We start from the raw sequence: 15,084 nt of genomic DNA, 5'->3' as shown, positions 1-15,084 counted from the left end.
TTAATAGTGAAGTCTGTGCTGGTTTTGACTGGGGTTCGGGTAGTTTTCTTCACAGTGTCTAGTATAAGGCTGTGATTTGGTTTTGTGCTGAACATGATTTGGTTTTGCGCTGAACAGAGAGCTGATCATTCAGAGATGTTTTTATTATTGCTGAGCAGGGATTGCACAGAGCCAAGGCCTTTCCTGCTTTTCACACCACTCCACTGGGGAAAGGGCTGGGGGTGCCTGGGAAGCTGGGAAAAGACACAGCCAGGACAGGTGACCCCAAACTGACCAAAGGGATATTCCCGACCATATGGCATCACAGTCAGTACAAAGTGCGGAGAAGAAGGAAGGGTGGGATGTTTGGACTGATGGTGTTTGTCCTCCCAAGTCACCCTTAGTATGCCGGCGCTGTGCTCTGCTGGAAATGGCACAACAACGGGAAGCAGGGAATTCATTCCTTGTGTTGGTTTGCTTCTCCGCGGGCCTTTTGCCTTCTCTATTATAAACGGTCCATATCTTGACGCATGAGTTTTGTAGTTTTCACCCTTCCAACTCCCTGCCCAATCCTGCTGGTGGGGACTGAGGAAGCAGCTGCCTGGCGCAGGGCTGCTGCGGGGGTTAAAGCACGGCAAGCCCTACAGGGTAGTGGTGAGAAGGGACAGTGGTGAGGAGCGGCAGTGGAGAGAAGGGACAGTGGTGAGGAGCGGCAGTGGTGAGAAGGGACAGTGGTGAGGAGCGGCAGTGGAGAGAAGGGACAGTGGTGAGGAGCGGCAGTGGAGAGGAGCGGCTGAGGGCCCGTCCGGGGCGCTCCGGGGGCGGCATCCCGCACTGCCGGCCCGGCCCGGCCCGGCTCCTCGCCGCGCCCCGCCCCGGGCCCCGCTCCCCATTCGGGATTGGTCGCTGCCGTCCGCCCCGGCTCCTGATTGGGCAGCGGAGGCGCTGCTGGCGGCGGGATTGGCCGCGGCGGAGGCGGCGGGCGGGAGGCGGCGGCAGGAGCGGGCGGGGTGAGTGCGGCCCCGGCCCCGGCCCGGCTCCGCAGGGCGCCTTTAAAAGGGGGCGGCCGGGGGCCGGGGGCGCCGGGCAGAGCCGCTGGTAGGCCTGGGGACGGGCGTTTGTGCTGTGGAGCAGCCGCCTTGCTCTTTCCCTCCGGGACGGGCCTGCGGCCGAGGGCGGGGGCCTCAGCCGGTGGGTCAAGAGGCGCCGCGGGCCGGCCGTGGTGGCCCCGCGAGTGCCCGTCCGTGAGGGGCCGGGGCCGTTTGTGGGCGCGGGGCAGCCAGCGGGGCGCGCAGCGGTAGAGCAAACACGGACAGGCCTTCGGGGGCAAAGGGCTTGCAATGAACTTCCTTTCTTTGTTGTTGGTTTGGTTTTTCTTGTTTGCTTGGGTTTTTTTTGTTGTGTTTTGTAGTTTTTCTCCCACAACACCGTGGCGGTGACGCAGTACCCCGGGGAAAGGGGAGGTCCCGGCGCGGGGTCTGCGTTGTGCCATCCAAGCACCCGCGGGTGTGAGGAGAGTCTCTGGCGAAGTGACATCGCTGACATAGCTTCAGCGTGGTTGTGAAACACTCGCACTTCTCTCTTTGCTTGAGGAGAGGATGTCCGAGCCAGCAGGGCGACCCTCAAACGCAGGGTCGGAAGGAACGTGCTTTGGGCCCAGAATCCAGGGAGATCTGTCAGTGCCTTTTCTTCCGCACGAGTGAAATTAATTAACCTGTAGTTACACTTCCCAGGATGGTGTTTGCGCCTGTAGGAGAGTAGTACCTCCTGTTGCACCTCTAGAAGTTCTCCCCACTGCTTGTGGGGAGCAGTGTTGGCTGTGGTGGAGCTGAGTGTTCTCAGGTAGTCCTGCCCTGCGCATGGGTTTTTTACTGAGTACTGCTGGTCAATTAACACTGAAACATTTCAGCTGCATAGCGTGGTACACAAAAACTTAGAAAGTTTATTCTAAGTTTAGGGGCTGTGTACTTTATAGGATGTGTTTGAAAGCTTAAAGACTGTGTTTAGGTCCTTTTTCTATACTGTAACATATTCAGCACTTTTTTTTTCAGTGTAGTTCTTGATTTGCATTTGTCTGTGCACACAGTTAAGTAGTTTAGAAGAATGACTTTTGATTGGATTTTTGCCACACTATCTAGAAAAAAAACGTGTACTGTAGCAATGAAGAGTGGTGTCAGACTGTTAGTGTTCTCTTTAATGCAGAAATGAAGAATACATACTTTATGGATTGAAATTTCATTTGGGAGAAGTATGCTTATTTAAAATTGTGTAAGCAAATGTATGTAATAAAATAAGTTTTCTTGTAGCTGAGTCAGACTCTCTCAGAATTTATTTTTCACTCACCCACTAAGAAAGGAAGATGTCTAAAAAAAAGTTGTTCACAAAAATCTTTATTTTGAGGTTGCATTAAAATGCAGGATGAGGAAACGTCTGTGAAATAGACCTGAGTTTAAAATTTCCTTTGCTGATGGAGTAAATGGCAGTGTACTAAGGTGCAAGAGTTCTTGACAGATCAAAACTTCATCTAAACAGGAAATCCTCATGAATTGTTGCCTTTTTAAGATAACTGATCCTAGGAAGATGTGTGGCTTTACAAAAGTAGTTTAGCATAGCAAGTGAAAAACACTGATAGGATGTACTGAATTACTTCCACAAACACTGTAATGGGTATTTGTTGCAAAAAGTTGAGCTGGCATTGCTACCATTTTTACACTGTAATCTCCCTGGTGGCCCATAGTTCTTGTTGAGCTGTGTTTGTTTTGATTCTTGAGTTCTTAGGAAGGCCTGAATGAAACCAAAAGTATTACTGTGCTGTACAGCAGTAGGGCTGTTTTTGGGGCAGTCAGGTGGTTTGTGGGGTGAGTCACGTTCATTTGGCATCTGAGGTAATTGGAGGTGTGGATGTCATTTGAAGCTGTGACCATATAACTTACCATTCTGACAAGGCTTGTCCTAATAGTATTTTGAATAGTATTTTGACCAAAGTATGGGGAAAAAAATATTTCTAATTCTTTTAATTCACTGACACAGTAATTAGCCCCCTGCATTTTAATGGATATGTTTATAAGTCCAGTAGAGCCCACTTCAGTTACAATGGTGCTTCAGCAATCCTGTATCTATATGTTTAGTAGTGTATTTTGACAGGTTCTGAAGGTCTACTTTGCAACTTATTTCAGTTGGAAAATGTGTTTAAAGACTTCAGTTACTACTGTGAAATAAATGCTCAAGTTACAGAAACAACTTCAAATGTGGAATAAGCAGATAAACCCTGACTACTAGAGAAGGACCATGAGCTCATCTCAGCCTTCTGTTCAGAACATCCATGGACAGGGGGTACTGTGAGTGTCCCTAAAGGACATACTGACCTGAACCAGTGTCTGGAACTTCAGCTTCTCTGGTTTTGATAGTCTGGACTCAAACAAAACTCACCATGCAGTTTATTACGAGAATGTCCTGAAGCGCTTGTAGCACCTTTAATAGGGGGGCAGTTATTTGAGTTGTCAAGGTGCAAAACGCAGTGGTTCTTAAAAGAGCCTAGGTTGTCATACAGGCCACACCTGGCTGTCTGTTTATGTGGAGCAGGGCTATGACTTATTTATATGGGAAATAGAGGTAATTATTGATGAGCTCGTAGTAATGAGTGCAATACTGTGCTAGGATGACAGAGTGGATGGTCATGTAAATTGCTAAATAAATGCTCATGTGTTGTGATGGGAAAAAAATACTTATAAATTCTGCCGCCAATGGCATTAATCATTCTGAGTAGTTTTAAAACAGCTTTTCAAATTTGATTAATTTAAAGTGTGATGTTTTTATACTAAATCCTTATGCAACTTTTCAGGTAGGTAAATATGTGACTGTGGAAGCAGACAGAATTCCACATGGCACGTGTGTGTGTGTCCTTAAAAATTATTAAAACAGAACCTGAAAAGTTTGTGATTGTTTGGATTCTGAAGTCCCCTGTGATTTTTATTTATTGCTGTAACATCATCAATATCTCTCTGCTAGAAGCAAAGCAGGGAAAAGAAAATCCAAGGTCATAAGAAATTTGAGATTTCAATGATGCCATTAGTTGATACTATAGAAAAGTGTAATACAGAGAAATGGTTCTGATCCTGAGGGTAGATTGTGGATTATTTCTCAGGAGATTAATGATAATTGGTTATACCAAAGGGTCCTGTAATGTCAGCTTAGTGTCAGAATATTCCAAAACATTCAAGGGAAGTTTCCCTAACCCAGGTGCTTTTAAGCAGTAGTAAAATTTGCCTTTTGTTTTGGTGGTGCTATGGTCAACTTCATATGTTAACTAGATCTTTATTCATTATGCGTTTGGTGAATCAGATATTTATTGTTTGGAGTTTAAAAAAAATGTGGTGCAGGGTTCTGAGAGTACTGTCAGGACACTGCAGCAGTATTTTTGAGGCCTAAAATTTGGCTCCTAGGTAATGGATCTGTAATGTGTTTCCATGATTGTAATAAGGTTCTTTAAATGCAATGTAGTGTCTTTTAAAAGGAGATGACAAAAAAAGTAAAAGTACTTGTCCCATACCGAGTAAACCTGGTGCAGTTTCATACAGCATATTAATTGTGTAACCTTTCAAACATTTTTGAAAAGAAAAGAAGTGCAAAAGTAATAAAAATTGTGATTTATCTTCTGTGTGAAAACAAGGAAATAGTTATAGGTAGTCACGTTGTACCACCAACAGTTTGGAGGAAAAAATCCACAGATATTCCGCTCCATCCGAAAGTACGTATGTAGAACTGTGATTCCAGCCTGGGGGTAGGATAAATATCTGAAATTCTGGAGCTTTGGTTAGGGAAATGACTGTGGAGCTGGTAAGGACCTCGAGCTTGTCAGGCTTATCCTCTTTCCCAGCCCTTCCTCCAGTGAGTCTTCTCCCGATGTTTGTTTGAATACTTTTCTTTGGGCTGTGTTTCTGATGGATATTTTTCAGCCTCCCCAGGCAATCTGTTTTAGGGATACAATGTCCTTACTGGTAGAAACATTTCCCTTGTGTCATTTCCATGTGTTGTTTCTCTGTGTCAGGGAAAACCGTGATCTTTTTTGAAGCAAGATTTTTAAAAACTATATGCAGAGCATAAGATCTGATTTACATTGTTGGTAACAAGTGTTACTCTTCCTGTCCTGTAGTTTTCACTGTAATGCAGCTCCATGTGTTGCTATTTGCCAAAACAGAGGGAAGTAGTGACTTTTGTCTGTTGTGGTCCTCTATAATCCTCCACTACCCTTCTGTTTAGCTGAACATTGCCAATTGTTCCGCCTTTAGTAACTCCCTCAGTTGTTTATTCCTGCTTGACATTAATCTCTCATGCTTGTCTTTTTGAGAATGATTTTACTTCTTCACAGGTTTATTGGAATCACTTCAGATTCTGTTTCATGACACTTCAGGTGAGCTCTCCTGTGTGTTGATTGGATCAGAGGCTTTTGTTACCCCTTTATCCAAGATAACGAATTAAATTTATGAAAGAAGATTTTGAAGTGCTGAGACCTCACTGTTCTTCAGGAAAAAAACCAAAACCAGCAACAAAACACCGGCAAACTTTGAAAAAAAGATTTAAAAGTTGCTTTTACTGCTTCTGATAATAGATAAGGTTTGATTACATGTTTTAGGTTAATTTTGCTTTAATAAAGACAGTTATATAAGATGATAGCAATGCAAAAACACATCTTCTGGTGTTCTAATTCTGATGAATTATATCTTTCCATCCTGTAAGAGTTTCCAAGTCCTGCACTTCCACCTTGGGATTCTTTTGTAATTCCTAGTTGCTGTGTTTATCAGGAGGAAAGTAAGCAATTGTTCTGGTTTCTTAAAGTGTTTTGGGGTCATCTGCACTGACAAAAGCAAAAGTGTACCTTTTCTGCTTAAAGTGTAGACAAGGCATTTTGTTGATTATTTGCTTCTATTTGAAGTATTTCACCTCCAGAGACATGGTTCCTCCTCTGGGAAGTTTATAATCAGAACTTAAATAAGAATATGAGATGTGAAAGTCATAAGAGAGAAGAGATATGGGGGTGTGGGGTTGGTGTCTGAATTTCTGCATGTCTTCCAACAAGCAGTAGGGTAAAATCGCTACTTCTGCTCCCTTAGTTTAGTATACCTACTTAGAATACAAAAACTTGATATTGGGGAAGGAGGGAGATAAGAAAGCTTGCCTGATGATTAGCAGCACATAATAGTGTTCTGTATTAACAGAGCAGATTGCTACAGGGACTACTGGTGAAGTTAGGCTTTTTATTCTCAAAGTTATAATGCTAGCTTTCTATGGGAGGATGCAGCTTGCTGTTACTTGGTTAGTACATGGCATACACATTGTCCTCATCTTTAAAAGCTTTTCGTACTGCAGTTGCTTAATCTTCCCTCTTGAGACTTAATGTGTAATTTCTGCTGAAGCTATTAGTTAGGATAAAAGCTGTAAAACTGATTATTACAGCGGTAAGGCAAAGCTGTCAGTTTATCAGATCAAACAGAGGATTGAGGATTTTCATCGGGGGAGATGAAAATGATGCATTCAAACTATTTACAGTTATGTCTAAGAAAGTAAAGAGAACTGAGCTAAAGTTAGAGCAAGTCAGTATAAAAAACCTGGAAATAATGCCGGAGTTGTGTATAGCACTGAAGCACATAGACACTCAGAAAATGGTGTAAAAATCAGTACTGGAATGGCTCAGTTCTACCACCTCATCTGTGCTAATGCAACAGCCTGCTGAGCTTCTTAAAAATGAAGACAGACTTAGACTCTCAAAGAAGGAGATCTGGCAGAGCTGAGTTAGTTAATGCAGGCTGCTTTAGAGCTTGACAGCCAGCCATTGCAGTGACACCTGAGGCTGCATCAGAGGCACCCTAACTCTGGCTCCTTGGCTGAAGTAAACAGATGGCAAACATCAGCCTAGGTGTTTGGGCAGATTTGGGGAATCAGGGAGATTCTGTACCCTCACGTTGGTCAGAAGAGCCAGGATGAGAGGAGCTGTGTAGTATCTTCAGCTGTAGGAGGATGTTTAAGGACAGAAAGGAACTGCCTTAAGATGGTCGTTTGTGGCAACCTGCCCATTTAGACACCTCTGTATGGAAGGTGATGGCTGGGCTCAACTTATTTAGGGAGTTCTGGACTTGAAGAATTTTTGTCTCTGCTTCATGACTTGTCCTGTGAATATATCCAATGCATTTCTTTTAGAGCAACCACTGATACTTTCATGCATACTCTCAATTCACCCTTGTTTGTATAGTGGCAGCACTTGCTCCATTTCAAGTCTGGCAAAATTTGTTCATAATTTGAGTAGAGTTTTGAATTGTTTATCATGTTTATAGGGGGTCATTATTGAGATTTGGAGTATACAGAAAATGTCCAAAATAGTAATCAAATTCTTTCTTTTAGCCTTCATGTTGACTAATGCGTTGGTAAATGCAGAAATTTAATTATTTGTAAAATTAATAGTAATATGTGTAATATTAATAGACTGTCATAATTCAGAACTTCAGTTTTGCATTTATGGCACAAATTGCATACAAATGCAGGCTTTTAGGGAAATGCAAAGCAGAAACCATTTAGTATTTAAGTGGGAGGAAGTTGCTCTTTGTTTGCTGGTGATCATTTGCCTCTTTTGGGAAGAGTCTCAGATCAGTATCAGAATATTTTGATATGATCATGGCTTTTGGGGGAGTCTGTTTTTTTTTTTGATGTGATGTGAGAGGTAAAAAAACCACAACTAAACAATCTTCTAATTTAAAATTAAATCAGTAGTGGACGAGCATAACAGCTTATTGAATTTGGGCTACTTGCAGCCTCAGGCAGAGAGTAGGAACTATACTGAGTAAAAACATTGACTTAGTGGAATCTGTAGCTCAAAGGGGAGTTCAAAATGACCTGTAAGGCTGATGAAAAGACAATGCCTGGAAAGTATGTCCCTGAAGCGTATTCCATTTGTCAGTGTACTTGTAGCTGAGCTGATACTGCTTATGAGAAAAATTGCTACTTGTGTTCTCAAATATCCTAGTGAGGAGCCTTAAGTCATTTCTAAACTAGAGAGTTTGAGTAAGGAACTTTTGGTTGAATAGACTGGATCCATGAGGAAAAGATTTGATTTTTGCTTTTCATCCAGTGTACTGTTTTAAGCTGTGATCAAGCTAAATTTCTACGTGGGAGTTTGCATGGGATAATGTTCTGTATGTTTGACTAAAAACAGTGTTGGTAACACAGGGATGTTTTTGTTATTGCTAGCTGAGCCCTTTTCTGCTTCTCACCCCACCAGTGAGAAGATTGGGGGTGCACAAGGAGTTGGGGGGAACACAGCCCGGACAGTTGACCCCAACTGACCAAAGGGATATTTGAGACCAGGTGGCATCATGCTCAGCTGGTAAGGGGAGGAAGGTTGGCCAGGCTGCTGTGACTTTGTAACTGTCTGAGTTTTGTTGGGTTGCTGGTGAGCAGTTAGGGGTTATTTGCATTATTCATTTTTCTGTGCTTTTATGTCTTTGTCTTCTTATTTATTGTTTCCCAAAAAAAAAACCCCAATTCCAAAACTCTCTTTATCACAGCCCATGGGTTCTTTCACTTTTACCCATCTTGTTCTCTCTCCATATCCACTGGGTTGGAGAGTGAGTGAGCACCTCTGTGGTGCTACTGGGGTTAGACTCTGGTACATGGTTTTCTGAGGTTGAGATTAATACCAGACTGCAAAAGTAAATTTTAACTGAATGTCCATTGCTTTGCATATTAATCTGCTAGTGTATGTAGTCTGAAACTTCTAACCATTGTAAAAAAATTAAATTATTTCAGTGTTAATCTGCCCATAGAGGCAAGAGAAGGAAATTGTGACAGTAGTATGTTGTTTCACTTATTTAAATTGAAATATTCCTCTCATTTTTGGGATTATTGTGTGCCTTTCTTCTGTTAACTGAAATGAAGTAATCTGTTGGCAGTCCTGAGCAGTGGTGCTTAGCAAACTGAAAATTCTCCATTCTAAATATTTTCTTTTTTTTATTCCTCTGCACTTATAAGCTTTCAATACCTGCAGGGAATAAAGAGATGTAGAATACTGGTTCCATGTAAAGAGTATTGGATAATACAGTTTATAAGAATTTGAATACTTTTCCTGCAACATTTATTTGTGTTGATCAGGGATATGATTCAGAAATAGTCAGTTATGGGGGAGGGTGTGAAGAATATGAATTGGTTTTAAGTTTTGCCCATTTGACAGCCAAATGAATTAATATACTTCTGGGAATAAATGCAGATTTATTTTTTTTAAGATGGTAACCTAGAAAACAGTAATTGTGTCAGTATAACATGCATTCCCTTTTAAAACTTTTTATGTGAGTGAGATCCTTTCTCCTACAAGGAGAAAGGATCTCATGGATCTAAGAGGAAAAATAGCAATTGAGGAGGATAAAGGATTTCTTTTTATTTCTATGTCAGGTGTTGAGATTGGGTCCAGAATGTGCATGCAAGTTTTTTTACAAATGCTAGGAAAATCTGAGGAAGAACATTTTAAAAAATTATTTGTTAAAAGATTGCAAATATACTTCTTAGAATTATTTGAGGTTACCTTCACATTTCTTAAAAAAAAAAAAAAAAAAAAGCTAGTTAAATAGTTCCTGCAGCAGAAGGAGAAACTTGGGACTGTTTTCTTCCACCTTCGTGCCCAATCCCCTCTGGGCTGTTCAGCCACGTTCTGCGAAGCTTTTTCCTTCTGTGTAATAGGCCTACTGTAACAAGTCCCTCTCCAGCTCTCTCGTAGTCCCCCTTTAGGTACTGGAAGGTTGCTGTGAGGTCTGCCCAGAGCCTTCACCAGGCAACACAGCCCCAGCTCTCTCAGCTGCTCCAGCCCCAGATCGCCTTCATGGCCCTCAGTCGTGCACTGACCCAAAAGAGCTGCTGCTCTTGTCACTGGTGCGCAGGGTGTGATGGAGTTGAGGAGATAGGAGGGAACAAAAGGTAATGGAGAGGAGAGTAAAGGGAGGTGACCAGGTTTCAGTGGGTGAGGACAGGATCCTGCCAGCATCTGTCTGAGCAGGAAATTCCAGTCCTACATGTAGCTCTGTAAATCGGTTTGAGATTTTTTTTGATGTAGTATTGTGGTCAAGAACATGGATGATTTCTGTAACTTTGGTTACAGTGCTACATTGTGAACACTTGCAGGCATCCATCTACTCTAATCTTGAACACTTACATCTGGAAAAAGGGGTATTTGTTTGTTTGTTTGTTTTTATATCTGTGGAAGTGGACAAGTTGGTTAGGATTTGGTCTAGATTCTGAGGCTTTCTGTGCTACAGCCTGTAATTTGCTGTCTCTAGGGAGTGGTGGTCCTTAGTACAGTGTTGGTAGAAGTAGAGAAAGCACACCACTCTGTCAGTGATTAGGGCAGTGCCTGTTAAAGGCTGGACCTATGTGATTGTGAACTGTGCATTTTATGAGAAAATTGCTCCTATTTTTTTAATGGTTTTTATCAGTTCTGGTAATCCAAAATGCTTTCTTGTTCATGATCCTTTTGAGGAGTTCAGGTGATTGTAATGTTCTGGAAGTATGAAGGTGTGTGTATAAACATCTTCATCCAGAGAAGTGAATAATTAGCTCTTTTGTCCTATACCTTAGGTATTCACTGGTGTGTTGCTTCTCTAAGTCTGGTCAGTGTTGCAGAAATGCATCCTGTCAGGGATATTGGGTGTGCTTTGAACAGGTCTAATAAGCAGACCTTGTGAAGCAATACCTACTCCTTAGTCTGAGCTAGCCTGGAAGAAATTCCTGAGAGAGCATATTATGTTTCACAGCTTTATTGTGTGCACGGTTTCTTGTAAATTGGTCTCTGCATTCATCTCGGCTAAATGCTGTTTATTTTAAGCATGTAGATAAATAAGTGCATGCCTCCATCTCTTATTTTTGAGATGTTTTGTATTTAGGTAGAAGTTAGCCTCTGCTGAAAACTAGGTGTGACAACCATACCTCCAGTAAGTGGTGAAAACTTTTGCTGTCTTGATCCAATAAGTCTTCCCCAGGACAGAACAATAAAAACTGCCTGCTCTATCTTCTAGAAACAGTTGAATACATGATGAGAGACTCTGTATGCGAGAGCATTATTTGGAACAAAAAATGTAGTGCAATTAACAGATTTTGCATGTTGTGAACATCAGTTTTTTAAAAATGAAACATTTGCATTCTGAGAGCTTGACTCTGTTGAGTGGACATCTGTTTTTGAACAATACTGATGTTTTAGAGAACAAAATGAAATTAAGAGTTATGCAATTTTGTTGTATTTTTACTTGTTTGTTTCAACCACTTGTTTGAGAACAGATTTCTGCATTGCCACTCTGATGTACTAATTTAACTATTGGATTTTATTCAGCAGATTTGGATGCGACTGCTAATTGTCAGCTCCCTCTGGCAGTCTGCTGACCAACCATGTTGTAATGAAGGGAGATTTCAGAATTGTCAGAGCTTGGTTGAAAATAAATAACTTGCTGGTTGACTTAATAAAGCTATTAACTACTGGCTGACTACATAGGAAACTGAATTGTCAGTCCTGTTATATCTTGCATTAGTTGCCAGGATTTTTGTTTTGCAAAGACACCAGAGTTTTCACCTTTCTAAAAATTGCAAGAATGGTATAGTTAATAACAAAACAAAGATTTTAGGTTCTTTTTTCAATGTAGGATGAGTAGGTCTGGACAAATACTCAAAAATATTTCCAGGGAAAATTATGTGTAATCAAGCTACATAGAGCTTCATAGATGAATAAGGAAAAAAATGCCTCAGATACCTACTATTTTTTTTTCTGCCAAGGTTCACTCTCATATGTCTTTGCTCATAGATACTCTCTTTTTAGGTGTAATGAAGAGATTAGTTGCATAGCCAGGAAATGAAAAAGCTTTCATTTCATTTTTCTGAAGTTCATAATACTCTATATTAATGGTTGCAAACTTTATCTTACTTGTTTTTAATGTTAACTTTTTAATTTGAGTTTCAAGAACAGAAACTTTTTAATTCCATATCTGCTAAAGATTAAAAGTGACTTAGAGGGACACTGTCTTAGATGTCACTGTATGTCTGAAATAGTGAACTTCTAATTGCATTTGTACAAGCAACAGCTTTTGGGCATGAACCCTTGTGTTAGATTATTATCCTGATAATACTGCTGTATTAAAATCTCTCTTTATTGCAATATTGGTAGCCTTTTTCCACCGTTTCTCAAGTTCCTTTTTACTCCTTATCCTATATTTTCTCGGTAAAAGCTGTAAGTTTGATTAATATGAAAAACTGCTGCAAGAAGAAGCAGTATGTGGGCAATGCTTTGTATGGCCATGCCTGAGCATACTACCTCTAGCAGTAAGAATAAAGCATTCTCCCTGGGACTTTCATTTTAGAGGGTGTGATTTGATTATACTTTTCCAGTCACAAAGATAAAGTAGCTAGGGCTGCTTGAATTGTGCTGTATTACCTGAAGGATTTTCCATTGTAGTGCTTGCAAATCTTTTCTGCAAGCTGATGTATGTGTTGCGTCAGATTTATGAACAGAGTGAAAAAAAAAATAAGCTGGGACATCTGGGATTGATTTAAAAAAAACCCAAATTATTAAGTCTATTATGTACTAAAAACACGTTAAGATGGGGGCACAGTTAGTGTTTACCAATATTATTTAGTGTAGATGAAAACTCAGTTTCATAACATATAGGCCCAGAGCACTCAATGTTCTTAATAATCATATTGTAAATGAAGCTTAAGACTTTAGAGAAATAGAAAATTCCTTGATAAAAAAATCTACCAATGTTTTAGGGGAGGGGGAAACTACAAAGACATATTGTTGTTTAACAAGTATCTCTGTCTTTTTCTTTCCTCCATAATCTTACGTAGCAATGGGCCAAGGACTTGGCAAAACTGCCTGGCCCAAACCTGCAGGAGGATATCAGACTATTACAGGTGGAAGAAGACATTCCTTTGTTGGGTTTAGACCATTTTTTAATAATCAAGACATAGATGGACATCAACAGAACGGCGACTGCAAACAATTAGAATTGGAAGATGTTCAGAAAGAGAATTCTTTATGTATGTACATATCTTTCTGTATGTGCCATTTTATTGCAAACTGGGATGCCTGGGGCTGGAGGAGAAAGGCACATTGAGAGCCACATATAAGTGGCTCATGTTATTAAGCCACTTCAATAACATGAAAAGTACATTTCCTATGTCTTTAATTTGCTTTTATATTAAATGTCATTCTATAAAGTATAAGTAATCTAATAAATCTATATTAGGCTATGTAGTTTTGCTTGAAGAACATTCATAATGAGTTAATGTGTTCTAATAAACTAGAAAACAATAGCATTGTTTAGCTCAAATTGTTTTGTCTCCAAATTAAAATTCACATTTGGAAGAAAATGCCTATTCTAACCTCCTGTTTAGAATGAGGCTGTGAAATATTTGATGCATCACAAACCAGGTTGTTCTCTTTGTCAACCATAGTGAAAATTAGTTTAAGCCTCTAAAACATCTTTAAAAGTTCCTTTTTTTGTGCATACCAGTTAGACCACTTCCTTTTCTTCTTTAGTGCGTACTGGATGTTAGTATTTACCAAAATGCCTCCTGTGACATTAGCATCTAAATAATAATTTAATACAGGAATACAGAGTGCCTTCTTGGATTAGAAATATGGTCCCATTTCTTTGCCTGAGGTTTTTAGCTTAAAAAACCTTATTTGTTATAACCTCAGATCTTTGAAAGTGCCTGGGGGGAAAGGACCTGGGGGTACTTCTCAACGCTGGCTGAGTAGGGGCCATCAGTGTGCCCAGGTGGGCAAGGGTACCTGGCCTGTGTCAGCAATAGTGTGGCACCAGGGCAATGACAATCCCCCTGTGCTGGGCACTGGTTAGGTTCCAGCTCAAGTGCTGTGTACAGTTCTGGGTCCCTCAGTGCAGGAAGGACATTGAGGGGCTGGAGTGTGTCCAGAGGAGGGCATCAGGGCTGGGGAAGGGTCTGGAGTACAAGTCAAATGAAGAGCAGCTGAGGGAGCCGGGGGTGTTCAGCCTGAAGAAAACATGCTTTGGGGGACCTTCCTGCTTTGTACAATTGCCTGAGTTGAGGCTGGAGTGAGGCAGGTGTGGTTCTTTCTGCCCAGTAACAAGTGATGGAACAAAAAAGAATGTCTTCAGGTTGTACCAGAGGAGGTTTAGTTGGCTCTTAGGGAAAATATGTTCACCAGAGGGTTTGCCAGTCATTGGAAGAGGCTGCCCAGAAAAGTGGCAGTTGCCAGTTCCTGGTGGTCCTTGAAAGGTGTGCATACATAGTGTAATGGTGGACTTGGCAGTGTCAGATTTATGGTTGCACTTGGTGCCTTAGTGGTCGTTTCCAGCATAAGTGATTCTATTGCTCTACATGGTAGCTTTTTTCGCCCCTCCTTCCCTTATAGACTATTTTGAAACTTCTTTCTTAGAATTTTTTTTTTTCTTTTTAAATGATAATGGTATAGCGCTCTTTTAGCTTTGTATTCAATTGCTTTTGTAATCTGTTATGTGATGTAGATCATCTTGGGGTGGTTTTAATTTTTTGTAATTGAAGTGTGTTTACTGTTGTCCATGCTGCATACATTTTCTATACTTTGATCTAGTTAAAGGTCTATTTCCTGTAAGGCAGTGTTGAGTCTGTAGTGGAGTCCCTATATAATGCTATCACATTTCTTTTTTCAGTTACACAGACATGCATGCAGTTATTTTATGGGTCATTAGATATATGCAGTTTAAGGGGGTATTATCTCCCTGTTCCTAATACAGTTGCTTTGTATGTAAATTAGTCTAATAACAAAATCCCTTTCCTTTATATGCATTTGTGTGTGTATTACAACTCTTCAAATTTATTTTACAGAACCATTTTGGATTGGTTTACTTTCTTTGTTTCCACTAGGCTACATTTTTCCCCATCTGGTATTTTATTTGGCTGGATAGGTATTACCTAAAATGCTGCATATTTTCTGAATTAAAAGGAGCTCACAGGAATCGAGTCCAATTCCTGGCCATAGGACATCCCCAAGAATCACTCTGTGTGCCCAGGAGTATTGTCCAAACAATTCTTGAACTCAGTCAGGCCGGTGCTACGACCACT

General features: G+C 40.8%; 1 protein-coding gene across 7 annotated transcripts in view; it reads left to right on the top strand.

The window, feature by feature from the left end:
* Positions 1-977: 977 nt before the first annotated feature.
* PJA2 (praja ring finger ubiquitin ligase 2) overlaps positions 978-15,084 on the top strand; it is a 32,097-nt gene continuing 17,990 nt past the window's right edge. For 3 of the 7 annotated variants that reach the window (XM_084225360.1, XM_084225359.1, XM_084225354.1), the window contains exons 1-2: positions 1,010-1,077; positions 12,844-13,035. In XM_084225360.1, coding sequence (XP_084081486.1) covers positions 12,846-13,035 — 190 coding nt within the window. In that variant the 5' untranslated portion in view covers positions 1,010-1,077; positions 12,844-12,845. Of the gene's footprint in view, positions 990-1,009; positions 1,171-5,347; positions 5,390-8,251; positions 8,354-12,843; positions 13,036-15,084 lie in introns of those variants that run through there. The other 4 variants (XM_084225355.1, XM_084225356.1, XM_084225357.1 and 1 more) reach the window with 4 other exon arrangements.

Source organism: Fringilla coelebs (genome assembly GCF_963513975.1).
Source record: "Fringilla coelebs genome assembly, chromosome: Z".
Classification (NCBI taxonomy): Eukaryota; Metazoa; Chordata; class Aves; order Passeriformes; family Fringillidae; genus Fringilla; species Fringilla coelebs.
This window is presented reverse-complemented; position numbering and strand designations above follow the sequence as displayed.